Below are 22,842 nucleotides of genomic sequence, written 5' to 3'. Positions count from 1 at the left end.
GATGTCCCATCGCCTCAGTATATGTCGCTCGACTAAAGCGGATAGCGGCCGTAATGTTCGTCGATCATCAGTGTTTGGCACCTTGCGGTACCAGTGATAGGACTACTAAGTATGGCCAGAGCCGTCTTTCCTAGACATTCAAGGTGGATTCCGATCTTGATTACGTAGCAACTACATAGTACCAAGCTGTTTGCCTGTATGAGACAAGGAGATAGGCAGGTATACGATGCTTGCGCGACGCATCGTAAGACATGTTGCGGCTACTGCCAGTAGCATCGGGGTCATCGGAGAAATCTTGGGTTAAGGATTGTCACTGGAGCCACGTGCCCGAAGAAAACAAAGGTAGATGAACCGGAAACTTAGGTCTGCTTCTAGGCAGCTTCTACCCTAGAACAGTTTTCTGCCCAATGTCCCACTGGCTTGCTCGGATTCGTGAATAGGGCTCCAACAAGTGAATACGCACGCCACTGCGCATGCCGGTGCTGTTGTGCATTCATAATTTAAGCCTTATTTGTAGACCAACCAGACGGCAAACCCAGATATGAGTCAGTTCTGGGTACAGCGACATAGGGTGAGAGTCCTCTTAGCAAACACGATTTGTCCAGTTAGCAGCCAGCATCAAGCCGACTATAGCGTCACCTAATGGTACCGGTGGAACGCGACTCAAGCAACTCTCGTGCTGCTGTTATCTCCGCTTCAGTATAACCTTGCCAATCCTTCTCACCAGTTGTATTACGGCGAACAATCTCTGCGAGTTTCTCGGTAGCCACCTCATCGAGCTTTTGCAATGTGCCAGGCGTTGGAACTGGCCAATCCTCCGATTCCGTCTGTTTTGAAGATTTCAAAGATGGCTCATTTAGCAGCTGCTGAACAGTCTTGCTGTAAAGTTAGCAACTGGTCGCAATCTCATCATGAGCAAAACCACACACCAGTTTAAGGCCATAATAGCCTCTCAAATGGTTATCACACAGCTCAATACTTCGACAAAATCGCTTCATGGCCTCCGTAAGTCGTTTGGATGTGTCGGATATCTTGGCTGCCATAAGGAGCATTTCACCCAAGCGGGCATGTACCTGAAAGCACAATATTAGCATGACAGCAGAACCTCCGTCACCCAGCGGTAGGACATCACATACATTCCAGGCGTTCGGCTGTAGGACGAGGACTTCTTCTTGGGCGAAAATGGCTTGTGAATATAATCCTTGATTTAGATACAGGTCGGCTAGTTCGGCCCACGCTTCCGCATCAGTAGGAGACATATCAAGCAGTGAGTTTAGAGCATTCACGGCGGACGATGCTCGACCCATAGATCGCAACAGCGCAGCACGCCTTTTTGCTATAGGCTGGATATTACGCCTCAGTACCTGATATTCCAAAATTGCATCAATGGTCTTAGTTTTACTTACTATATTTGAAGGATTTTCCTGTAGAATCTGTTCATACTCTTGCAGGACTAGTTCGAGGGTAGCATTATCCGTAGCGGTGGCCTCCTTGAGCAGGCCCTTTAACGCCATGATCCGTTCGTTATCATTGCCAAATCTGTTCACGAGCCTGCCCAAACACTGATGTGCGGACTCATCGTCACCGGTCCGAAGACATGAGAGCAAGAGGTTCTCGTAAACAATCCATAGTTCTTGTGTCTCGGAAGTTGAGAGCATAGACTGGAGGACAGAGGTCGATATGGCACCTGGAGACTTCTCAAGGATGCTTGGAGCTTGCTGTGATAGACGCAAGGCTGTAGCTGGCGGAAGATGGCTAGGAGGGTGGAGGAGCGAAGAAGACATTGCATATACGCGTGAAGGCCACCCTGATCAAGCGGATAGAGGTAGGCGTGGTAGTCTGGTTATATGGCGGTCCTCATAGGTTATCTGGATGATATTGAACAATATCAATCGGTTTGGGGTGAGATTGGGAAGTTAATGAAGGGGCTCAAGACTGCTGAGCATATCACCAACATCACCTCTCAGTTCGCCTTTACTTTGGCTTGAGACCCTGTCCTTGGCCAAGCTTGTGTTGCCAGCTTATCCATGTATAGGTACTTAAGTAGCTAGGGGGTCGCACTAGTATTATAGCACAGTACGTGCTGTAGGTTGAAACAAAAGCCCCATATTCCTGTACGGACAGGTACCCTTCTCAGCGTTAGGTAGGTAAGCATGTACCCATCTAAACGCCATGTACAGGTACCTATATCGGTGTTCAGCTGGATAGCAGGCGTCGACGGGTGAAAGCAGCTGTTCTGATACAGATACGCTTCCACGCCAACACGTATGGAGCTAGGTAAGTCTAAAATACATGTGCTTAGGTAGACACTGGAAGCTTTTAATGTTCTGAATCTCTATGTCCGTTTGATATACTGAATATCGCATGAAGAGAAACCGAGGATACATACTGAGCCTCTAGTGCCCATCGACATCTAGAGGTTATTTTTTTCTCTCTGGATGACGGTCTTACAGAGGATCATGCTAGGGATAGTGGCTACCTAGGTAGCTTTAGGTAGGTTAGGTACGTATGCGGGTTGCGTCCCGTGCTCATCAGAGACGGGTACGTGGGGTAGACTGTCCGGGGGCTTTCGCAGTCACTACCTCCGGCGGTACCTGCAACACTTGTCCCGCAGGCGGCACAATTACAGATACACTTATCTCGAAGTTGCCTCGGACTAGATCTGCTGTCCAATCTGCCAACACATGATCTACACCAAGCTGTTCAACGGGTTCCTTGCGAAGATGCTTTGCCCTAATACATACATACCTAGTTCTCCGGACTTATAGATGCTTGCTATTCTTTCTAGGCTCTGCACCCAGGACGAAGGAGGAGTTGGCACCGCCGATGTGCGGCTCGGCCCATCATGTGTGTTCGCTTCTGCATTCGCGAGTAAACTGGAATGCGCTAGCTGATGGAATGCCAGGTTTGAAAAGTCGCTATACGACCTCATCAGAGGCTTGAGGAGCCACAAAGGCAATGAGAAGGAGTACATACAGAACTGTTTGAAAGAATGTCGCGCCGAGGTTCGCAGCCAGGACATGGGTTGGTAGCACCTCTCCCTGGCCCGGATCGTTGGACTCATGCAGATGGAAGCTGACCTCCTATCGAAGACCTGAAGGCTACTGCCTTACTGAAGCTGATATATCTGGAAATGTTCGGCCATGACATGTCTTGGGCATCCTTCAATGTTCTCGAGGTCATGGCTTCCTCGAAATACCATCAGAAGCGCGTTGGGTATCTCGGCGCAATCCAAAGCTTCCGTCCAGACACCGAAGTCTTGATGTTAGCCACAAACCTCCTCAAGAAGGTATGCCTCCGCTAGTCATCTGATGTGGAGTATCACTGACTGAGCATTCTAGGATTTGACGGCGACTTCGACGACAACGATCTCTCTCCCCATCGTAACCCTTCCTCATGTTATCACACCGTCTCTCGCCCTATCGGTCCTCCCAGATATATTGCCTCGTCTGAGCCATTCCAGTCCTACTGTCAGGAAGAAAACAATCGTCACGCTTTACAGACTCGCATTGGTGTACCCCGAAACGCTTCGTGCTGCGTGGCCCAAAATCAAGGAGAAATTAATGGACCGAGGCGAGGATCCCAGCGTCACTGCCGCTATTGTCAATGTAATATGCGAGCTGGGATGGCGCCGACCCCATGATTTCCTCTCTCTAGCTCCCAGGCTCTTTGAACTTCTTGTTGATAGTGGCAATAACTGGCTGGCAATAAAGTTGATAAAGCTGGTATGAAGTGCCCCTCCGCCCCTTACTCTCTCAGGGTAACCCGATTCTCTGGCTAATGTGCCGAAGTTCGCAACTCTCACACCGCTTGAACCGCGCCTTGTCCGGAAGCTCTTACCACCATTGACCGAAATTATTCAGACCACCCCTGCTATGTCTTTGCTGTATGAATGCATCAATGGGATTATACAGGGAGGCATTCTAGGGAGTGGAGACGATACCTCGGGGAAAGAAGAAATCGCCTTACTCTGTGTGAACAAGTTGCGGAGCATGATTATGGTCGATGGAGATCCTAACTGTAAGTTGTAAGCGAAGATGAAGATGTGCCTTGACTAATATGAAAGCATATAGTGAAGTACGTGGCACTTCTTGCTTTTAATAAGATCGTCGACACGCATCCTTGGCTAGTTGCACAGCAAGAGGATGTCATTCTTGAATGCATTGACAGTGCAGACATATCTATCCGCATCAAAGCGTTAGACTTGGTCCAAGGGATGGTCAGCAACGATAATTTGATTTCTATTGTTAGTCGCCTCATGAGGCAGCTCAAAATATCGTCGTCTATTGATCGCAAAAATGGGCAAAACACGTCAAATTCTAGTCCCGGAATGTCAGACGATGACGATCTAGAAAGAACCATCAACCCAACACAGAAGACAGCAGAACAAATGCCCCCTCTTCCTGATGATTACAGGATCGATGTGATCAACCGGATCTTAAATATGTGTTCTCAGAACAGTTATACCAATCTGAACGATTTTGAGTGGTATATCGACATACTGACTCAGCTGGTTCGCATTGCTCCCACTCCCAGGAAGATGAACGATATAGAAAATCTGCCAAATTCTGGAAGGTCCAATTCTAGTGAAATATCTGAAAAGATTGGCAATGAACTAAGAAACGTTGCCGTTAAAGTTCAAGCCGTTCGCAGCGCTTGTTTGCAGGCGGCAGAGATCATTTCAAGCCAGCTCAAACACGATGCACCTACAGACCACTCTCTCAATTTAGGGGCATTGGGACCTGTGGCCTGGGTCCTTGGAGAATTTGCCTCGGAATTAGAGGCCCCGGAAGATACGTTAGGACTACTACTCCAGCTGATTCCAAGAATAACCTCACCAGAACCGCTGGCAGCCTGTTTACAGGCTGCTATGAAAATTTTCTCGCAAATAGCTGGGAATCAATTGACAAGATGGACTGCTGAGCACAAATCCAAAATATTACTCTTAATGGCTCGTATTGTTCATGCTTTTGAAGTCTTGACCCTTCACCCAAGCTTAGAAGTCCAAGAACGTGCCGTGGAATTCTCTGAGCTGCTCAAATTAACAGCAGAAGCTGCATCTGCACAGGATACATCTACCGAAGAGGTTTATCAGGACACTCCGCTATTACTCACACAGGCCATACCGTCTTTGTTTGTCGGTTGGGAATTAAAGTCGGTTGCTGCCAGTGCCCAAAAGAATGTGCCACTTCCTGAAGGGTTAGATCTGGACGAACCCATCAATCCAAATCTCAATGCCTTGCTTGCGTCTACTGAGTCATTATCTATCCCAGCTGATGAAGTTGACGAGTTTGACAGCTATTATTATCAACAGGCGCCAGTCACTAGTATTGCCTCTGAGCCTGCGATCACACGCCTCGTGGATGAACCCCCTGACACAGTTGGTTCTTATCAGCAGCCACCTGAGGAATCGTATCTCGATGCAGATATAGTGGCCAGGCGGAAACTAGAACGACTTGAGAAAAATCGAGATGACCCATTTTACATTCAAGAGACCAGCTCGATACAAAGATCATCGACACCTATACATAATATCCTTCAGAGCTCCAATGGCCCCGACCTAGATGTTGATTCAATCCCTATCATGGAGCTTGACCTTGACAAACTCAGTGCTGGTGTGAGTCATGCTCCCACAAGGCTTTCCCAGTCGTCACGGCCGAAGCAACGTCAACAAATTGTCATCGCTGCGGACGAGAATCTTGCCTCTAGTGGTCAGAGCACTCCTAGAAATCATTCGGAAAATGACTCGGGGTCACTTGCTTCGAAAGCAGCACGTGCCAGGCGACTCAAACAGTCTGTCCTCGGCGTTGACTCAACCAATATTGAGAGCCTAGCTCTTGAAGGGGGTGCTGATAGCGGCGTTTATAATCCTGAAGCCCAAAAGCGCGAGGACGCAGAGATGGCACAAGCTATGAAAGAAGTCGAGCGCCTACGGCTCGAGATGCAACGTGCTAATGAACGAATCCAAGTTGCGCAGGGAGTGGACGCCGCGGGCACCATCGTCAAGAAGAAGAAAACGACTGCTAAAACAAAAAAGAAACCTGCCGCTCCCGTCGAAGAAGAGGGCGGGGTTGGCAGCGTGGAGGGTACCAAGGTGGTCAAAAAGAAGAAAAAGAAGGAGAAAGTCCCAGCTAACGAGCAGGGCGAAGCCGAGGGAGACCAAAGTGCAGTCAAAACGAAAAAGAACAAGGTGAAACCGCCAGCCGGTACCGAAGAGACGGCGTAGTGCCATATTCGCCTAGGCATCATCAGCTGTTGCCACTCATGTGTGTAGCTTAAGTCTTTGGAAAAAGCATCTCTAAATAGATTACTGATGACAGTTGATATTCTGATTCCTTGAACCACCTACTACCTCGTATATAGTGGACGCCCTGAATTCTTTCCCCACAAACCATATCCTATCCAATAAGTAACTTCAATCTTGGACTGGTCAACTACATGGAACACATCGCCCCAATAAATTACTTAAAAATCAAAATCTACATCATTGTACTCATCTAGCATGGGCCATGGGGCAGAGATAGATCAGTAAGGGTAGACTCATACATGGGATAACCATACACAATAGAAGAGGAGAAATTCGGGTTTCAAGCAGCAAAGCAGACTCAGACGATACAACAAATTGTGTATAAATGATGTGTATATATAAAAAAGCGTTCTCCATTGGCCTCGTAAAAACATCCTATGCATACACACACAAAAATCACTGTTTGTAGTACAATCTTAAATTGGTACATACAGCCAGCTAACGAATTCAAACACATGCAAATTCCAAGAAGAGGCCCAACAACCTATGCCTGCCTGCCTGCCACGAGCAGGAAAAAAAACATCATATGTGGAAAACATGAAGATGCCTTCCACCCCAGTCCGTTTTCCTTGAGTTCTTCAGCGCCTCGCTTTCCGAGTGGTTTTTTTGTTCTTTGACGCCCATTGTATAAAACGGCACACCAAAGGGAGGGAATAGATAGTATCCCATCATGGCAGTCGTCTCCACCTTCGTCTCCTAGCTTGCTTGCATTATCAATAATAATTATCGCGAAAGGAGACCCGGTGTACCAAGTTCGATTCATTCTCGTTCTTTGCTCCCACACATTGTAAGTGGAAAGGCAGGTGGGGTCTAACATTACTAGTCCATCATTGGCGCGTCAACGAGGGTGACGCCTCTGTCTTGGGTAGGCGTCTCGCTGCCTGGCCTGGCATCGACAGCAGAAACCTTTGGCGTCGAAGGCGTGCTTCCCTGAGTCACGCGTCGTCCCCCTACGAAGCGTGTGCCTGTGGCGCCTGCGCGCCCCAAGCTGTCGCGCTTGGATACAATCGACTCCCCGTCCTGCTTGGGAGAATCACCATTTGTGCCACCGTTGAATTCTGGTGACCCAGATCCATCCGGCACTTCCAGGCTCTGCCTTTTCATCGGGTTCATGCCGAGGCTACTACGTTGGCGGTCGCTTGATGCTGTTGGACTAGCGATGGGAAAGCGAGTCTCAGGACCACCGGTACTACGGTCGCGCCTGTGACGAGGACCCGGCGCTGGGCTTTTGTCGCGGCCTCGAGGTCCGGCCTTTTCAAGCAGAGCCCGTTGCCGTTCCTCCATATGAGCCCTTCTATTGCTCTCGTCTGTGCTTATGGCGCGCGGGCGGTTGTTACTTACAGAGCTAGAGTGTGACAGGGTCGACATGCGCTTCAGCTCGCCAAAGATGGCATCCTTGTGAACGAACAAATCGCGAATAAGCCGGCAAGCATGCTTCTCTTCCATCGTTAGCGATGTGTCTATTCGCGGTCTCAAAATACAAGGCGCAAGTGTTGTCGCTAGGTTTTGGATATAGTCTTCATCTGCTGAGGTCAGGTCTATCAGTCTTGTGAAATGATTCATACAAGCATCAAGCGTGGCGATGTTCGTTAATCGTAACTGTGAGAGTGTTTGCTGCAAGACAGCAACGCGTGCTTCATCCGTGCTGTCTACCGTGGTTGTATTGTAGATAGTCCTGATGATTTCATAGACATGAGAGGACACAAGGGAATCTGCAACATGTCAGCTAGGGCTCAAGTATCCGAATAAATGAAAACATACCAGGTAACTCAAGCAGGTAGAGTTTCAACAAATGAGCAACAGTAGGAATATCAAATTCAGCTAAGACTTCTGCAGAGAAAGGTTTGCCGTTGTTTATCTTGACCCGCAATTTATGAACTTGGGGCAATTGCACATCTGCAAGCCATATCCCGCGCCTTGCTTCGTCGCCTTCAAGATCGGGATAATGGTGGTCTAGATAAGTGAGAAGGGTCGTAACAATGATAGGCACACGTTTCTTATCAGCCCTCGCCCGAGCTTCTAAGTCAACGCCGAACGTTTGTTCATCCACCTTGTTATAGTAGTTCTCATACGTTACGACTTTGGGCGCGAATCGTCCTGTTCTGTAGTTCTCTAGGAGATAGCGTAAATCGCCGCCAGGTTGAATGGTTTCTTGATAGAGAACCATGTTATCAACTGTGGACTGAAGGCTGGGAATAACATTGCCGATGGTGCCCGAGAAATCAAGAACAACTGTCTTGATCGCTTTCAGTCTGTCTAGTTCACATCGCTCAAGGAATTTGAGATGAAGGAAAATGGCCTCCTCTAAGTCGCAGCGCAACTCATCTAGCTTCTTGACACCAGCCTTATACTTATCGTCTGTCTCTCTTGCTTCGCGCCGCAAACGTTCTGGCTGTGTCTCATTGGGGTGCTGGTTATTCAGCACATTCCATCCAGCAAGGTATTCGCTGACAGCACCAACAACAGGAGACTCCGATCCGCTCTCAGGAGATACAGGGATCGAGAATGTCCGTGAAGCAGGGCCTTTCTTCTCAGGTAGCCCAGACATCTGGAAGGCTTTTGGGCGCCATTGATAAAAGAGTTTGGAGCTGTTTGCAAAATTGTTCCCGACATTGCCAACCAAGCGAAGGAAACCATTGGAGACAAGGTCCTGACCGATGCGCTCGGAATAGCTGACGCTGGTCGTGCCCATGTGTCGTTGAAGGTATTCCACGATGTCAGAGCCACAAGATGTGTTCTGGTAGGTCCCTAAAATCGGGACCTTGGTCTCTCCCATCTTGATCGTGTTCATCATATGTGATAAAATTTTCTTCACTTGCTCGGGTTGGTATGTCTCGTCTCCAATCTCATATATTTCCTCCTCTTCTTGCTCTTCCTTTTGTGGGGACACCTTGATCTCGGGAATATTCTGGTTGACCTTAGGACTCATTTCAGGATCCTGGAAAGCCAGCTTGTTCTCCTCTTCGATATCCTCTGCTAAACGACACTTATTAAAGTAAGCGCTGCGCAGCTTCTTCACGATCTCAGCTTGACGATCATGAGCCTTGATACGGGCCTGAAGCTCGTCTTGTGAGTCTTGTATCCGAGATTCGTGTGCATCGCACCAGCGCGCAAAGGGGTTAACAACCAAGTCTCGAATGTTCTGGGCGATTTTTCGGTGATTTCGTGAAGCGTCTTCCATCTCCGTCCGTACACCATCGTACGCCTAGGGAGGGAAGAACAAGTTAACCTTTGTGTTCATCCATCGGGTTCAAGAGAGGTTTTGTTATACCTTCCGCACGCTTGCGCCATCATCGCGAGAGAAACCGCCATTGATTTTGTCGGCTGCCGGGGCAATATCTCCGAGACGTTGGCCATAGACTTCCTCAGCCTCAGCTCTCATGCGAGCTATCGTTAGAAGCTGTCTATTCTCCTGGACGCCCTGTTGAAGCTTGCTGAACAGAACACCCAGTCCTTTTAGAATACGTCAGCTGAGAAATCGCGGGAACCCAGCATGGATGGATGGTCACGTCTCCTTACCTGCAGCATAGTCGGGCGTCCAGAAGGAATCTGCGAAGCCTGGCATCGCAACGGCGCAAACTCGCAACAGGTGTACTTTTCCCCCAAACTAGACGTCGACAGTGGGTTTAAGGTCGCGAATGGTGTGGCTGGACCTCTTGTGGATTGCTTGTGGCCAACTGTCTCTCTATAGCTACCCAGGGTAGAAAGGTAGTGCCTTCAGACAAATATGGCTCGACCGCAGGGATGAGGTGGTGTAGGTCGCCGTACGCGGGACTTTCTCTGGGGGCAGATAGGATGTAATGGATATTGGCTTGCGACGGCGTACGATATAAGCGGTAGTAGTGTTGGCGCAACGGAGAGCTATTGTTGATCTTTCTCGTTCAAGATGGTCGTCAGCTAACAGGCACCCATTAGGTCATACAGGAGCGTATTAGACTGCCTGCCAAGAGGCGCCTACCTACCTAGATAGCTACTACTTCAGAGAGACGCCTAAGTTGGAAAAGAGCGTTTGCTTGTTGAACAAAGAACAAAGAAAGAAGGGCGGCGGCAATGTTGTATGTATTGTGCACCCTGTGCCCTGTGCCTCAGACAGGTACCAAAACTTTTCGGCGTCGTACAAATTTGTGAAGAGAAAATAGGACTCTCCGAGTCTACTAAGTAAGTAGATGGCAGCTCATTCCTGGCGTGTTTCAACTCTCCTTGGGTTCCTATCCAGGTGTCTCCAGGGCCTCGCTGACCCTGGTCGGTACCTACCTCTGCTCGCTCTGCCTACCTAACCTACTGTACACCACCACGTACCTACTTGCCTTGACTCTGCGCTGATTCTGCCTCCCCCCCCCAGGATTCCACCTGTGGCAGCAGTCCAGCAAGCCGAGAGTGGAACACTGCTGAATTCATTGGACGAATGACGCTATCAGGGGCCACGTAGAGAGCTTCAAGCCGCTGGACTGGCTTATTTTAGTGCGAAATCTCTGAGGCTGAGCGGCGTTACCATCCACTCAGGGTCAAGTGTACTCACACTTACTTCGTACTTATAGTACTATATGTATGTAGTATATTCACAATGGATAGGTAGGTCAGATAGGTACTGGTAGCCTGGCTTCTGCAGTGCCGTGCCCCTGCCTAAGGTATCTGCAGGTGTCCTGTATGCACTCAGTAACTTCAGAAACCCTCCATACCTAGTACTTCCCACATCACAATTCCTTCTCGGTGTATTCACATCATTCATATTACCTACACGAGAAAATTGAACGCTACCTAGCTAGGTAGCACCCGCCAGAGCACCCACCTTCCATAAGTAAATTGAATAGAGGCCTCACAAACAGGGACCCAGCCCCCTGGGGCCGTCACTACCCCATTAGCCGCACCCACAAAAGTTTGTTTTAGCGCTTGTTCCGACTCCTTCGGCTTTTGCCCTTACGTACACGTACAGTAGTAGAGACGAAACAGCAGATGAGGAATGTCGTGTTATCTAAGAATATCAGAGACAAGGCAGAGGTAAGGGGAATACCTAGAAGTTAAGGTAGGTAGGTAGATGGATAGTCAATTTAAGATAAGAAATGCACGCCCTTCCATAGGTAGTGTGTACATAAAGGCTGAGAGGTCCCCCTGTCATGACGGCCCTACTTTTTCAAGCTGACTTGACATCAGTTACGCCATGGTAGCCACATCTAAGTACCGTACCTACATATGTCAGGCCCGATCATAGGTACTTGAAACGTACATGGATAGAGACTATAAGGTGAGCATTAAATAATGGTTCGTGATGCTAACTAAAGATTCACATATGGGGCTGTCGAAGCGTCCAATTAGAATAGGGAAATGCTATATATATTATATGCATCAGAGTACTGATAGTACTTAGGTAGTAATCTTGGTAGGTAGGGGTAGTAGGTCCCCGTTAAAGCAGGCGTCGTCAGGAACCGTTGGTGGAGCCTCCTCTGCCAGATAAACGGGTAGGCGCTTGCTTACTTACATATCAAGACGTTTGACATCTTTGCCAGACGTTTATTCCCATTGCATTACTCTCTATCCAACAGCTTTCACCTGCAGGCCGTAGCTTGGCTGCAAGTTTAGGCTCGGATGAGAACAATCTACGCTTAGTGTCAGCCAAACAACGCAATCTTGAACCTGGTAATAAGTATACCTAACAACAATCCCCATCGGCGAGTGACTAGCCCCTTATCAAGCATGTCCAAGAAAGGGATTCTCGACCACGATGGGACTACGGGACGGCCGCGTTCACGACGATCAGTAGGCAAAGTTTTAATCTCATCAGCCTTCATTCTGATTATCCTTGGATCACTCTTTCATCCGAGATCGCCATGTTATCGCCCACTTCCTCAGGGGTACTCGCGCCTTAGCCAAATGTCCATCGAAGACAGGGTAGATGCCATTCTATCCGAGTCACCGTTGATAGGTTTGTGGTGATATCATGAATTAAAGTGTCACAAATGACTTACTGTAAAAACAGATGGACACAATGACTTGGCCATCATGATTCGGGTCAGGTACAACAACCACATCTACCAACCGAATTTCACAGAGCCTTTCACGACAGGAGGCATGATCTCTCACACCGATCTTCCCCGATTGAAGGAGGGCCGAAATGGCGGTGCATTCTGGAGCGTCTTTACGCCCTGCCCAGCTAACGGGACAGACTACTCAGATGAGAACTACGCGGCTAGTGAGCCAGTCCCTCACCCCCTTTCCTTGATTTAAGTAGATGCCTCGATCCTGAACTTACTGGTTATAAGGCGTGCAACTCACGTTGCAACAAATCGACTTGATGACACGGCTGCAGGCTGCATATCCCGAGTCATTCTCGGGTATAGTAGACAGCGAGTCTGCAAAAGCTGCTTTCAAACAGGGCAAGCTGATCTCGCCTCTCGGCGTGGAGGGTTTACACCAGATTGGCAACTCAGTGGCTAACCTGCGGCGATATTATGACATGGGTGCTCGCTATGTGACCTTGACGCATAACTGCGGAAACAACTTCGTAGATTCGGCGCTCTGGGAGAACCCTTTCCGCAAGGCGACGCCATACTGGGGCGGTGTCTCTCCCAAGGGTATACAGCTCATTAACGAGATGAACCGCATTGGCATGATTGTTGACTTGTCACACACAAGCGTCGATACCATGTTAGATGTGCTTGGTGGCCGCGAGGAGAAATGGGCCGGAAGCAAGGCCCCAGTCATGTTCAGCCATAGCTCGGCATACGCCCTATGCCCGCACCCGCGCAATGTGCCTGACCACGTCCTCGAGCTTGTGAAGAAGCGAAACTCAATTGTCATGGGTGAGTAGCTTTTATCATTCGTTTCAACCCCCATTCTTTGTCACGAGAAGAGATGGACTTTGATCTCATGGAATGCCAACTAACGTAAACAGTCAACTTTTCCCCCGACTTCGTCAGCTGTGTCGATAATAACAATCCCAACGGCGTGCCGGACTTATACCCACCAAACAGCACTCTCTCCCACGTCGCTGATCACATCACCTACATTGGTGACCTGATAGGCTACGATCATGTGGGGGTTGGTTCTGATTTCGACGGTATCCCGTCAACACCTGAGGGTCTCGACGATGTCTCTAAATACCCGGATCTCTTCGCGGAGCTGCTGCGCCGCGGAGTGTCGGATGACGATATCGCAAAGATTGCCGGCGGCAACATCCTACGTGTTTGGGCTCAAGTTGAAGAGGTCGCCGCCAAGTTGCAAGCCAGGGGTGAACCGGTTATGGAAGATGACCTACCAAGTCTCTACGAGGCAGATATGTCTTCGATAGCTGGACTACAAGAAGTACTGGCAATATAGAGACTTATATATCCAATTTTAGGGGTTGCGGGATCTACAGCATAAGAAACGCTAGGAAAGAAATTGATATGGCGGGTGAGTTGGGTGCCAAGATGAGAGGATACCATCGCCGTACAAGCTAGACGTGGCTGCCTATAGTGAGCGCAAGGTCATAATTCACATGGGATAAAGATATTCTTGTAAATCTTTTTCTCCCCTTTGTTGCTTCGAAGCACTTTGCATCATAGCCAATCAAGAGCATCTTGTATCTTATATTTATGACTTAGGCCACATTCCCCCATTCAAGATCTCTGGGATTGCTAACGTAAGTCTCGTTGATATGGTACATGGGAAAATATCTCCCCAGACGTGATAATACACGGATGACGGCCCTTTACAAACAATAAATCGAGGGCTAGGTGCTTTTTGTTTTTTGCCGCAACCCTCTAGTAACGCCAGAACCCAATGCTTTCTGCTCCTATATCTTCATCTATCACAGCCGTCCTTGGTTGCGCGGTAATCTCGTTCTGACCTCAATTTTGTAGGCTCAAAAGACTACGCTGGTCATCTTCCTTCCCATTTAAGTATTTCGTGATCCAAAAATACCACGCTCTAGCATGTTGAGCTTCCTCGCCGTCTCGATCTGGGTGCGAGTGCGCTGTCCACGGACGGGTAGACCCATGGCATGGCGACGGCCGCGGTACGTGCCCATATCACGCAATCGCTTGATGTTCTCTTGAACGATTCGGCGTGCGTCGTTTTCAATCGTCATATTGGACAGCTCGGCCGTTAGTGCTGTTACTGTCTTTGCGGGGATCGTGCCCAGCCGCGCCTGCGGGTGAATCGTGTATTTCGCCATGATGCGTGCAGAGACCTGGGGCCCCAGCCCGTAGAAGCTCTCGAGGGCTTTCTGTTTTGGCGAGACTTGTCAGATATAATCCGTCAAAGCTCGGTTTCGCATTCGAAGATTGAGCCGTCAAGTCGGTGGTGTATGCGTTCCTGATTAGATACGAATAAATGGGGGACGTGCGTACCTTCACGAGCTTCCTCTCGTGGAAGTTCGCTCCTAATATAGACACCTAACGAAGTTAACACTCAAGTGTCAATCAGCCTTGAAGAGAAGCGGCTTACCATTGTGGACTGGGTTGTAGCCAAACACCAAATTGCCTGGCTTAGGCTGTATTGCGCTTGAAGTCGTCAACAAAATCGTCAAAGGTCAATCCGAGCTAATTGGTACAAACTACTTACCACTTGCAGTTGCCCAGTCTTGGCCTACTGGACCTGCCCTCCAGCAGATCGGAGTCTGTAAAGGACGCTCAAGCCACACCCTTATCAGGCTGATATGGACAAGTCCACCACGCTAACTCCACAAGCGTACAGCGGAGGGGAGCCCGTGAATAGGACAGAAGGACAGAAGTAGGGCACTGCCTACAGGCTACTTACAGCGGACTGAGAGCACCCCGCATCCTGTCGGAGCGACACACTACCTCGCTAGGTCCTACTAGCTTTGGTGGCCTTTCAGGGGTCTGTTACAGCTTGAGTTAGAACATAGCCTATATGTCCTCTTTGCTGTGCCGCATTTCCCTTTCCCTTCTTTCTCTTCTTCAACACGAACAGGTGGACTAAATTCCTTCTGTTCGAGAGCAATTACGATATTCTGAGGCTGTCCTTGATCGATTGGTCAATAACCACTGCCAACCATGTTCAACGTGCGCCGGCTTTTCGTCAGCGCCCTGCTGTTGCTGGGCTTCAGCGCTCTCCTGCTCGCGCAGACCGCCGAGGCAACCAAGGGACCCAAGATCACCCACAAGGTCTACTTCGACATTGCCCAGGGCGACGAGCCTCTTGGCCGTATCGTCATCGGCTTGTACGGCAAGACCGTTCCCAAGACTGCTGAGAACTTCCGTGCCCTTGCGACCGGAGAGAAGGGATACGGTTACAAGGACTCGACCTTCCACCGAGTCATCAAGCAGTTCATGATCCAGGGTGGTGACTTCACCAAACATGACGGTACCGGTGGCAAATCCAGTACGTACTATGGGCACCCGGGATTGTTCTCACATGCAGTTTGCTAACGACATTGTCATCATAGTCTACGGTGACCGTTTTGAGGATGAGAACTTCAAGCTAAAGCACTCCAAGCCTGGTCTATTGTCCATGGCCAATGCCGGAAAGGACACTAACGGCTCCCAATTCTTCATTACCACCGTGATCACTTCGTAAGACCTCCCTTCTCCTGAACTATTTCTAGTAGTAGGAGACAAATCAGTAGCTGACTATGATTAATGCAGTTGGCTCGATGGCCGACACGTTGTTTTCGGCGAGGTGCTGGAGGGCATGGATGTTGTGACCAAGATTGAGAACGTCAAGACCAAGCCAGGCGACAAGCCTGAGGTTACGGTCAAGATTGCTGATAGTGGCGAGTTGGAGGTTCCCCCTGAAGGTATTCACGTGGAGCTATAGACACATACACAAAAAGCGCACCTACCCAGATGTGATTTCTTCCCATCGCTCTCGCTTGCTTGTAAAGAAAAGAAATGGAAAAGAAAAAACATTAAACCCGTTCGCTCCTTATCTTCGTCATTGGACCTGGTGGATTTCGCTGATACGTAGTCTCGTTGTTCTTTCAGGTCTCTCAGGATCAGCTGAATGGGCTCCAGGTGCTCAAGAAGTCGAAGATGCTGTCCCTGCTCTAAGCACTCCAGTTACACCAGGCACCCCAGAAAAGGCAGGCGGCATCCCAGCCACTCCAGGTTCGGACTCGTACAATGAAGCTGAGGAAGGCTGGTCCGTCCTGCAGAAGGGCTTCCTGTTCATTGTCGTGATTGCTGCCATTGGATTCTACGCCCGTTGGGCCCAGCGTCGTGATGAGCGCGATGAAGTCGGCTACGAGAAGACAATGGCGTAATTGAACCCGCACAATGCATAAAGTAACCTAGGAGATTAGGTGTAGGATGCTGTACAACTAGGAGTTATTCGTTAAGATCGAATTTGTCATTGAGTTTGGGGGGCTATGGAGTTCAAGCAAGTATATAAAGACTGATTTTGTGGCGGGAAAGTGTAGATAGGTAGCTTGGTATTTTTGAAGCCATCTAAAGAGATCCACCAAAATTTTGACATCCCACTTCCACACTTGTACACTTCAACCAACGTACTAAGCCAACATTCCGTTCGCAAATCTCACCTACGTGCCTCAGTAAAAGAAGGAAAGAAAAAATTCAAGTGAAAAATAAGATTACTGAAAAGCAATGAAGGTTTTAAGTCTCAACTTCTTGACATGCGCGGTCAAGACGTGCAAAACCCAGACCGATTCGTATCCTTTGCATCCCAAGGACGCCGAACTTGTGCAGGACGACATCGAGCTCAACGAGGACTTCCTCGTCAACCTGCTGCCCCGCATAGATTGGGCCGCGCTGTCGACTACTGCTACTGAGGTATGGTGTATTTTCTCCCGAGGAGCTTTGTTTTGACTGGGATTCTTGTTGAACATGAGCTCGCTCGCATCTGAATCATCTCCATCAGAGTGAGGTGGGATGAAAAAGCTGCCACCATCCGGTCCATTTACCTCCCTTTCTTCTCGTTTCCTCCTCACTTTATCTCTCATATTTTACACCCTCCCACAACACTAAAACCCCACAGAAAACACCAAAGCAAGCGTACAAATGCTAACGGGCCCCATAGCTCGGCTTCCCAGCCTTACCATCAACGCCACCAACACCAGAGGATCTCCGCGCAGACGCCAAGACGCTGCGCGACCTGCACAACCTGCTGCTAGAGACCCAGATGATGGAGGGCAAGCTCGTCTGCGCCGTGTGCGGCCACGAGTACGCCGTGCACGAGGGCATTGCGAATTTCTTATTGCCCAGCCACCTTGTCTGAGCGCACGGGAACATAAGAAGGAAGGGGGAAGAGCGAAAGGGAGGGTAGGAGTGTCTACGTTCCTGCTTTCCTGCCTCATTTTGCAATTTTCCTTCGCATTGGGATATTTAGGGCTAGAAAATTTAGGATACCCATGTGGCTCGCATAAGCTCGTCTCTTTAAGGCATTAAAGTAATGATGAAAATGACGAGAGGATGAAGGTGCGGACGGGATGAAGCATCTAGGTACGACAAAAAAGAAGTATTCAGCGAGGAAGAAGCGGAAGCGGGATTCATTGAGCCTTTCACCTAGGAGATCTACTACCTCGCATACGCAAGAGCGTTTTCCGAGGGTATCTTGTTCATGCCCATAGGATGCTGGGTAGAGCAACTAGAATGTGTCTTCGTCCTCATCATGCCGCTATGGCTGACAGTCCAAATCAAGAATGCTCATGTTCATGGGAGACAGTCCGGAAAACGGTTAACGTGGGCAAAAGGGCACAGGGGTGGTTGTTGCATGAGTTCGATAAAAGACAGGAAACATATATATCACATTTAGCATACGCGGAAAGGCGTGGTCCTCTCATATCATATAACAAGCGCGTTCTATATCAACAGACCCAAATCCAACACGGCATTTGAGAAAAAGGAAGAAATAACTGCTGTTAATTGAACTCTTTGACTAGATCCTTATACATACAGACCGCTCTTCTTGCGTGGATGCCGAAGAAGATGGTGCATTACGCCCGAAGCCCCTTCAATCAAGGCTTCTATGCTAAACCCATGGCCCCAAACTCCTTATGACAGAATTCGTACACGTTGTTTGATGTATTGTATAGCATGCTACCCGGCTATGTTCTGAAGACTAGAAAAAGGGAAGCCGGGTATGTATTAGCTTGTATATATATCTATTGCTGTTTCTTTTGAGCTGCAGGCCCCATCTCCTTGTCGAAGGCACCGTATGAGACCTCAAGACTCGCTACGGCGGAGATGCCAGCGTACAAGATGGACATCAAGATGATCAAAACGATCAAGCTCATGAAAATACCTGAGATTGCGAGTCAGCCCTGTTGCTATTTCCTGTGATCACATACAGCACTAGAGTATGTAATCATCAGGGCTTGTTGCACCTACCGGGGGTGAAGTATTGGTACTTCTCGAACAATGGCAGATTCTTGCCGTCCTTCTCTTGCCTCCTGACACCATTGACATCGTGAAGCTGCCTCTTGAGTTCGGTGGGGCCGGCACCGTCATCGGTAAACTCAGGCGCGTAGGTCTGAGGTTTCTCTGCTTGAACTCCACCAGCGTAGACGACAGTATAAGATTCGACTGTGGAGGTTTCGTACTGCTCGAGTATCATGCCGAGCTCGTCGTCTATAGATAAAGGATACCGCACGGGTTAGCCACCGACGAACATATCATATTGAGATCTATAACCCCCTGGATCTCAACGTTGGTCCAAAGACGTAAAGGGAGATCTTGGCGATGTCAAGCAGAGGGCTAAGGTTGGGGTCTCTAACCATTTTCTTTGAGCGCCATCTCACTTCCAGCAGCGGATGATGGAACAGGTAGAAGTTCGACCACGTTAATGGAGGACTGCGGCAGCTCACACGTCTCCCGGATGTATGTAGCGATGGACCTCACATCAAACTCGCCTGCAACCTCGGCGATGCTGTAGCTGCTCGTGGTATGGCTAATTGACTCAGTGAGCTTCGGCACGGCGGCGCTCGAGCTCAGGTGGGCAGCGTTCAGATTCGGCTGGGAGATGAAGAGGTAGCGGTTCGTCGGGCATGATGAGAGTAGTTGCTTCGTCGTCTCGAGAACCTGGGAGCTCGACTGCAGTTGATGGTCGCTTGTTGGCTTTGAAAGTCTACAGAGCCGCACTCTGTTAGTACGCTGCTCGTCTGGTGGCGACGGTTCGTGTCATAGCAAGCAAGATCCTTTTCCTGGTTTTAGGTGAGGGTCGCGTACTTAGCTGTTGAGAATAAGATGAAGGGGGAAGAATCTGAGAAAGCATGCGAGGACGCGCACAAGCCCGCGACGGCCGCAGCTACCGATAAACGCATATTCACGTCCTCTGTTTCTTCTTCACTGTGTGATGGAACGGGGATGCAGCGTTCGTTTGTTGCGATGGCGAGGTAGTAGACTATCGAAAGTTCATTGGAGCTTGAGCTTCTAACTATGATTGTCGGAGCCTATCTGATGGATGCAGCATTACATCTCAGGTACATCAGTACTTGCCCCAGCGCGACCTCATAGCGACAAGTTACAGCCCGCCAAGCAAAGACCCATGCTTGTGGCAGGTTATAGCGGGGGTCAGGGGCTGCCCATGCGTGGCTTAACATTTCTAGACTTTCTTTTTTATCGTGACTTATCAGTATCTACTCCAGGTCTACCTATGTAGCTCCCTTACCTGCAAAGTTACATATGTACCTTCAGCTTTGCTGTATTATACCAAAATTTCCCCAGGATCAGCATAAGCCTGCGGGTTTCATTCGCAAAGTGCCATTTGACAAGCAGCAGATGGCTTATAGCAACCCTGAAGCCCAGCAAAAACAATAAATCTTAACTCAAGAATTGCACAATATGTTCGCGCGTCCACGTCCCAAGAAACTCCTCGCCCCGCCACCCAAGAAGCGTAAGAGACAGCACACCCTTGAGGAGATCAAATTCGACAACGACGCGCGCGCCGAGTACTTGACAGGGTTCCATAAGCGCAAGCTACAGCGGGCCAAACACGCCCAGGAACAAGCCGCAGAACGGGCACGACAGGAGAAAATCGAGGCTAGGAAACAGGTATGATATTTTCCACATTCTTATTTTTTTTTTTTTCTTTTCATTCGACTTGTCGGTAGACAACAAAACGAACCCAATTAGCTTCTATCAACGCCGTTTATCAGACGACACTAACCAGCACATTGCCAAACAGATTCGCGAGGACCGGAAGCGACAAGTAGAAGAGCATGTCCAAAGTGTCAACGAGGCCCTGAAACAAGCGGCGCAGGCAGGCTACATAGATAGCGAAGGGGGCGAATCCTCTGACGAGGACTCGGCCGAGGAATGGGGCGGGTTCGAGGACACGTCTGGACAACAAGCTACGATAGACCACGAAGAACAGTACGTCGACGAGGATCGGTACACAACGGTCACGGTTGAGTCTGTCAACGTATCCAGGGATGGCTTGACCAGTTCACGGCCTGACGAGGAAGACTCTGCGGATGAAAACGAAGATGGTGAAAAGGAGTTAGATAAGAAGACTGCGGTCCAGCCGGAGAAAACTGGTAACAGGGATAAGCATGAGCCTAAGAAGAAGAAGCAGAAGTTTAGGTATGAGACCAAGCTGGAAAGGCAAATTACGAATATCAAGCAAAAAGCCAAGAATAAAAGGCGGCCAAGGGGCTGAACATTTCATCCATCGTCCCCGCGGCTTCGTTCTATAAGCATGCTGTATACATTACCATGCTCCGCGCACATAGTAGAGCCTTGATGGGTAGCAGGATCTGGTCTCACATTAAGTGTTTGTCTGCCGAAGCTGCTCTTCTACAATCCCCCACCATTGCCTCTCCCTCCCCCAAAACAAACACCCGAACAGCTCGAGCTAGTCCAGCCGCTACACAGCTATCCCTCTAAGCCGCCCAGTATAGCAGGTCTTAGGCAAACGAAACCTCCTATCTCCACACATCTTATCATCGACATACTTCTTCCCACTCCTTCTTGTCTCCTTCTACCCCCTGAATTTTTCAGCGGTTTGGGCTTTAAGTCGGTATATCGGAAAGGGCTTAGATGTTGCCGATCTCTACCTGAAGCTCCTCCAACTCCTTCTGGAGGGTTGTGTGCTTCTTGTGCATCTCCTCGTACTTCTGCTCCCACTGGTCTCGCTCGTTCTCGAGGGCTTGTACCTTGCGTTCAAAGTGACCGGCTTTTACGTCAGTTTGGCGGAGCCTGTGAGCAGTGGTGGTTAGTTTGCTGGCGGCGGCCGGGTTGTTGCGCTATTAGAGGGCACGTGCTACTTACTTCTCATTTGTTTCACGAAGGGTCTTGTCAGCCTGCTCGGCCTCTTCCTCGAGCAGCTGAAGTCTTCGTTGTAGGGTCTCATTGTGCGTACCATGTTGCTGGCTCTCGTCGGCCGACTTCTTTAGATCCTTAACCGAAGTGTCCAACTTTTCGTTCTCAGCTTCGAGGAGACCGTTCTTGTGTGTGAGGGAAGTGATCTCCTGCTCCTTGGCGAGGTTCTCTTGCTCGAGGCTCTTGATCTTGGTCTGGAGCTCTTCGACTTTGGCGGCGGACTCGTCGGCTTCCAGACGAAGTTGGTTCATGCGCTAGGGAAGGTGATTGAGCGTGTTAGCAGACATGAATGCAGCATACACCATATCATCACAGTGAAGATAAGATATGAGCAATGCAGAGCTCTCGGTTGAGCGCTGCTATGCGGACAGGCGCATAACCAGTCAGGTATGAGCTTATTGTGGCTGCAACTGCTGGAGCTGGCGATGGTGGGGTAGGGGAAGGAGGGTGGTGGGATGCCAGTAGGTAGCTCACCTCCTTGATGCGATCCATGGCTGCAATCGGGGTATTGCTCAGATGTGTAAGATTCCGTAGATTCGAGAAGATAGGTGGAGGCTGGTAGGCAAGCAGGCGGTGGGATTTGGCTTGGGTGGGAAGTGAAGTAAAGCAGGTCAACGAAAGCAGAAACAGATTGAGGGAGGCGGTAATAAAGAAAGGGGACGACGAATGTTGGGTTGATTGATCGACTTGGCTGAATGAAGTGGAATTTCATGTGGTAAAGGAGGGGGATTCCACCCGCGACTGCCCCGCCTCGCCCTGTGCCGTCAACTCCCTACCCACGGTTACCTACATACCTAGGTAGTACATACCTGTACCTACTTACAGTGGATAGGTACCCCCTACTAATGACACTGCTAGGCAGGTACATACCGTCCCTGATCTACCTACTTCGTACACGCCTGGCCTACTAGGTAACCTACAACTGTCAGTACAGTAAGTAAGTACTACTGCACTTCTACCCACCCATATCATGGATTCATGGATTCATGGGTAAGGTAGACACTGTCTGGCCTGCTTCAAGGTTAACACGTAGGGGACACTAGGCAGCGAAGTTAAGGGTTTTGGCTTGCTGTAATTCGGTGCCTAGAGCGACTAGGTAAGGTAGGTACTAACCCAAGGGGTTTAATATACGTGCGAGCTCGAAGCTGTACACTGTATTAACCTGCCTTTTTACAGACAAGATCAATGTGCATACTTGATCTTATGCACTGTATTCTTTGGTCGTTCCAGGTCTGCCTTAAGTATTAGCCTCGCTGTTCGCCTAATACCCGATTAGTGGAAACATGATTGCTGGTACGAAATATTCAGAGGGAAAGAGAA

The 22,842-nt window shown here is 49.3% G+C and overlaps 11 protein-coding genes across 11 annotated transcripts; 5 read left to right on the top strand and 6 right to left on the bottom strand.

Annotated features, from left to right (window-relative positions):
• Window positions 1-366: 366 nt before the first annotated feature.
• On the bottom strand, window positions 367-2,143 carry F5B22DRAFT_558218 (tetratricopeptide). Its single transcript, XM_047973013.1, has 4 exons — window positions 1,407-2,143; window positions 1,137-1,343; window positions 930-1,073; window positions 367-875 (listed from the first exon to the last, which is right to left on the bottom strand). Exons 1-4 carry the CDS (start codon window positions 1,782-1,784, stop codon window positions 636-638), a joined length of 969 nt encoding a protein of 322 aa, XP_047825207.1. The 5' UTR covers window positions 1,785-2,143; the 3' UTR covers window positions 367-635.
• A 406-nt stretch (window positions 2,144-2,549) lies between these two features.
• Window positions 2,550-6,915, top strand: F5B22DRAFT_629935 (adaptin N terminal region-domain-containing protein). The gene is made up of 6 exons (XM_047976510.1): window positions 2,550-2,847; window positions 2,906-3,024; window positions 3,093-3,289; window positions 3,342-3,725; window positions 3,792-4,020; window positions 4,074-6,915. Coding segments are annotated over exons 1-6 (3,084 nt in total). The 5' UTR covers window positions 2,550-2,845; the 3' UTR covers window positions 6,227-6,915.
• Window positions 6,031-7,019, bottom strand: F5B22DRAFT_629930 (uncharacterized protein). The gene has a single exon (XM_047976509.1). The coding sequence runs from the start codon at window positions 6,662-6,664 to the stop codon at window positions 6,494-6,496; it is 171 nt and encodes a 56-aa protein (XP_047825205.1). The 5' UTR covers window positions 6,665-7,019; the 3' UTR covers window positions 6,031-6,493.
• F5B22DRAFT_558037 (uncharacterized protein) lies at window positions 6,896-10,032 on the bottom strand. The gene is made up of 4 exons (XM_047973012.1): window positions 9,827-10,032; window positions 9,579-9,760; window positions 8,069-9,512; window positions 6,896-8,019 (listed from the first exon to the last, which is right to left on the bottom strand). The coding sequence occupies exons 1-4, from the start codon at window positions 9,870-9,872 to the stop codon at window positions 7,127-7,129; spliced, it is 2,565 nt and encodes an 854-aa protein (XP_047825204.1). The 5' UTR covers window positions 9,873-10,032; the 3' UTR covers window positions 6,896-7,126.
• Window positions 10,033-11,767: 1,735 nt separating this feature from the next.
• Window positions 11,768-13,854, top strand: F5B22DRAFT_629922 (dipeptidase). Its single transcript, XM_047976508.1, has 4 exons — window positions 11,768-12,227; window positions 12,282-12,494; window positions 12,565-13,104; window positions 13,197-13,854. Exons 1-4 carry the CDS (start codon window positions 11,999-12,001, stop codon window positions 13,619-13,621), a joined length of 1,407 nt encoding a protein of 468 aa, XP_047825203.1. The 5' UTR covers window positions 11,768-11,998; the 3' UTR covers window positions 13,622-13,854.
• F5B22DRAFT_629919 (40S ribosomal protein s13) lies at window positions 13,855-14,903 on the bottom strand. The gene is made up of 3 exons (XM_047976507.1): window positions 14,732-14,903; window positions 14,635-14,679; window positions 13,855-14,510 (listed from the first exon to the last, which is right to left on the bottom strand). Exons 1-3 carry the CDS (start codon window positions 14,732-14,734, stop codon window positions 14,181-14,183), a joined length of 378 nt encoding a protein of 125 aa, XP_047825202.1. The 5' UTR covers window positions 14,735-14,903; the 3' UTR covers window positions 13,855-14,180.
• Window positions 14,904-16,724, top strand: F5B22DRAFT_629917 (cyclophilin-like domain-containing protein). Its single transcript, XM_047976506.1, has 4 exons — window positions 14,904-15,628; window positions 15,693-15,819; window positions 15,892-16,043; window positions 16,231-16,724. Exons 1-4 carry the CDS (start codon window positions 15,301-15,303, stop codon window positions 16,506-16,508), a joined length of 885 nt encoding a protein of 294 aa, XP_047825201.1. The 5' UTR covers window positions 14,904-15,300; the 3' UTR covers window positions 16,509-16,724.
• On the top strand, window positions 16,673-17,663 carry F5B22DRAFT_557653 (uncharacterized protein). The gene is made up of 2 exons (XM_047973007.1): window positions 16,673-17,034; window positions 17,282-17,663. Exons 1-2 carry the CDS (start codon window positions 16,849-16,851, stop codon window positions 17,477-17,479), a joined length of 384 nt encoding a protein of 127 aa, XP_047825200.1. The 5' UTR covers window positions 16,673-16,848; the 3' UTR covers window positions 17,480-17,663.
• Window positions 17,664-18,232: 569 nt separating this feature from the next.
• Window positions 18,233-19,684, bottom strand: F5B22DRAFT_557608 (ER protein BIG1). Its single transcript, XM_047973006.1, has 4 exons — window positions 19,429-19,684; window positions 18,978-19,327; window positions 18,592-18,831; window positions 18,233-18,505 (listed from the first exon to the last, which is right to left on the bottom strand). Exons 1-4 carry the CDS (start codon window positions 19,521-19,523, stop codon window positions 18,366-18,368), a joined length of 825 nt encoding a protein of 274 aa, XP_047825199.1. The 5' UTR covers window positions 19,524-19,684; the 3' UTR covers window positions 18,233-18,365.
• Window positions 19,685-19,952: 268 nt separating this feature from the next.
• F5B22DRAFT_557764 (nucleolar protein 12-domain-containing protein) lies at window positions 19,953-21,413 on the top strand. Its single transcript, XM_047973010.1, has 3 exons — window positions 19,953-20,253; window positions 20,387-20,874; window positions 21,065-21,413. The coding sequence occupies exons 1-2, from the start codon at window positions 20,044-20,046 to the stop codon at window positions 20,858-20,860; spliced, it is 684 nt and encodes a 227-aa protein (XP_047825198.1). The 5' UTR covers window positions 19,953-20,043; the 3' UTR covers window positions 20,861-20,874; window positions 21,065-21,413.
• On the bottom strand, window positions 21,237-22,014 carry F5B22DRAFT_652217 (putative tropomyosin; the record flags this gene model as incomplete). Its single annotated transcript, XM_047979574.1, has 3 exons — window positions 21,237-21,399; window positions 21,472-21,776; window positions 21,997-22,014. The coding sequence occupies 3 exons, from the start codon at window positions 22,012-22,014 to the stop codon at window positions 21,237-21,239; spliced, it is 486 nt and encodes a 161-aa protein (XP_047825197.1).
• Between the last annotated feature and the right edge of the window lie 828 nt (window positions 22,015-22,842).

This window comes from Xylaria bambusicola, assembly GCF_022495145.1.
Source record: "Xylaria bambusicola strain CBS 139988 unplaced genomic scaffold F5B22scaffold_84, whole genome shotgun sequence".
NCBI lineage: Eukaryota > Fungi > Ascomycota > Sordariomycetes > Xylariales > Xylariaceae > Xylaria > Xylaria bambusicola.
This window is presented reverse-complemented; position numbering and strand designations above follow the sequence as displayed.

Excerpts from the sequence above, each read along its gene's own strand:
- F5B22DRAFT_558037 (XM_047973012.1), bottom strand. The coding sequence starts at position 9,872 with ATGCCAGGCTTCGCAGATTCCTTCTGGACGCCCGACTATGCTGCAG. Across the intron at positions 9,761-9,826 it reads GACGCCCGACTATGCTGCAG|GACTGGGTGTTCTGTTCAGC; the intron begins GTAAGGAGACGT and ends GTATTCTAAAAG. Across the intron at positions 8,020-8,068 it reads CTACCTGCTTGAGTTACCTG|ATTCCCTTGTGTCCTCTCAT; the intron begins GTATGTTTTCAT and ends GACATGTTGCAG.
- F5B22DRAFT_558218 (XM_047973013.1), bottom strand. The coding sequence starts at position 1,784 with ATGTCTTCTTCGCTCCTCCACCCTCCTAGCCATCTTCCGCCAGCTACA. Across the intron at positions 1,344-1,406 it reads AGGAAAATCCTTCAAATATA|CCTATAGCAAAAAGGCGTGC; the intron begins GTAAGTAAAACT and ends CGTAATATCCAG. Across the intron at positions 876-929 it reads GCTATTATGGCCTTAAACTG|ACTGTTCAGCAGCTGCTAAA; the intron begins GTGTGTGGTTTT and ends CTTTACAGCAAG.
- F5B22DRAFT_557653 (XM_047973007.1), top strand. The coding sequence starts at position 16,849 with ATGAAGGTTTTAAGTCTCAACTTCTTGACATGCGCGGTCAAGACGTGC. Across the intron at positions 17,035-17,281 it reads TGTCGACTACTGCTACTGAG|CTCGGCTTCCCAGCCTTACC; the intron begins GTATGGTGTATT and ends CGGGCCCCATAG.
- F5B22DRAFT_557764 (XM_047973010.1), top strand. The coding sequence starts at position 20,044 with ATGTTCGCGCGTCCACGTCCCAAGAAACTCCTCGCCCCGCCACCCAAG. Across the intron at positions 20,254-20,386 it reads AAATCGAGGCTAGGAAACAG|ATTCGCGAGGACCGGAAGCG; the intron begins GTATGATATTTT and ends ATTGCCAAACAG.
- F5B22DRAFT_629919 (XM_047976507.1), bottom strand. Across the intron at positions 14,511-14,634 it reads ACGAGAGGAAGCTCGTGAAG|AAAGCCCTCGAGAGCTTCTA; the intron begins GTACGCACGTCC and ends TCGCCAAAACAG.
- F5B22DRAFT_629917 (XM_047976506.1), top strand. The coding sequence starts at position 15,301 with ATGTTCAACGTGCGCCGGCTTTTCGTCAGCGCCCTGCTGTTGCTGGGC. Across the intron at positions 15,820-15,891 it reads ATTACCACCGTGATCACTTC|TTGGCTCGATGGCCGACACG; the intron begins GTAAGACCTCCC and ends TGATTAATGCAG. Across the intron at positions 16,044-16,230 it reads GTTGGAGGTTCCCCCTGAAG|GTCTCTCAGGATCAGCTGAA; the intron begins GTATTCACGTGG and ends TTGTTCTTTCAG.
- F5B22DRAFT_557608 (XM_047973006.1), bottom strand. The coding sequence starts at position 19,523 with ATGCGTTTATCGGTAGCTGCGGCCGTCGCGGGCTTGTGCGCGTCCTCG. Across the intron at positions 18,832-18,977 it reads GATGGCGCTCAAAGAAAATG|ACGACGAGCTCGGCATGATA; the intron begins GTTAGAGACCCC and ends CTTTATCTATAG. Across the intron at positions 18,506-18,591 it reads GTACCAATACTTCACCCCCG|GTATTTTCATGAGCTTGATC; the intron begins GTAGGTGCAACA and ends TCGCAATCTCAG.
- F5B22DRAFT_629935 (XM_047976510.1), top strand. Across the intron at positions 3,290-3,341 it reads CCACAAACCTCCTCAAGAAG|GATTTGACGGCGACTTCGAC; the intron begins GTATGCCTCCGC and ends TGAGCATTCTAG. Across the intron at positions 4,021-4,073 it reads GGTCGATGGAGATCCTAACT|TGAAGTACGTGGCACTTCTT; the intron begins GTAAGTTGTAAG and ends GAAAGCATATAG.
- F5B22DRAFT_629922 (XM_047976508.1), top strand. The coding sequence starts at position 11,999 with ATGTCCAAGAAAGGGATTCTCGACCACGATGGGACTACGGGACGGCCG. Across the intron at positions 12,228-12,281 it reads ATCCGAGTCACCGTTGATAG|ATGGACACAATGACTTGGCC; the intron begins GTTTGTGGTGAT and ends CTGTAAAAACAG. Across the intron at positions 13,105-13,196 it reads GCGAAACTCAATTGTCATGG|TCAACTTTTCCCCCGACTTC; the intron begins GTGAGTAGCTTT and ends TAACGTAAACAG.
- F5B22DRAFT_629930 (XM_047976509.1), bottom strand. The coding sequence starts at position 6,664 with ATGGAGAACGCTTTTTTATATATACACATCATTTATACACAATTTGTT.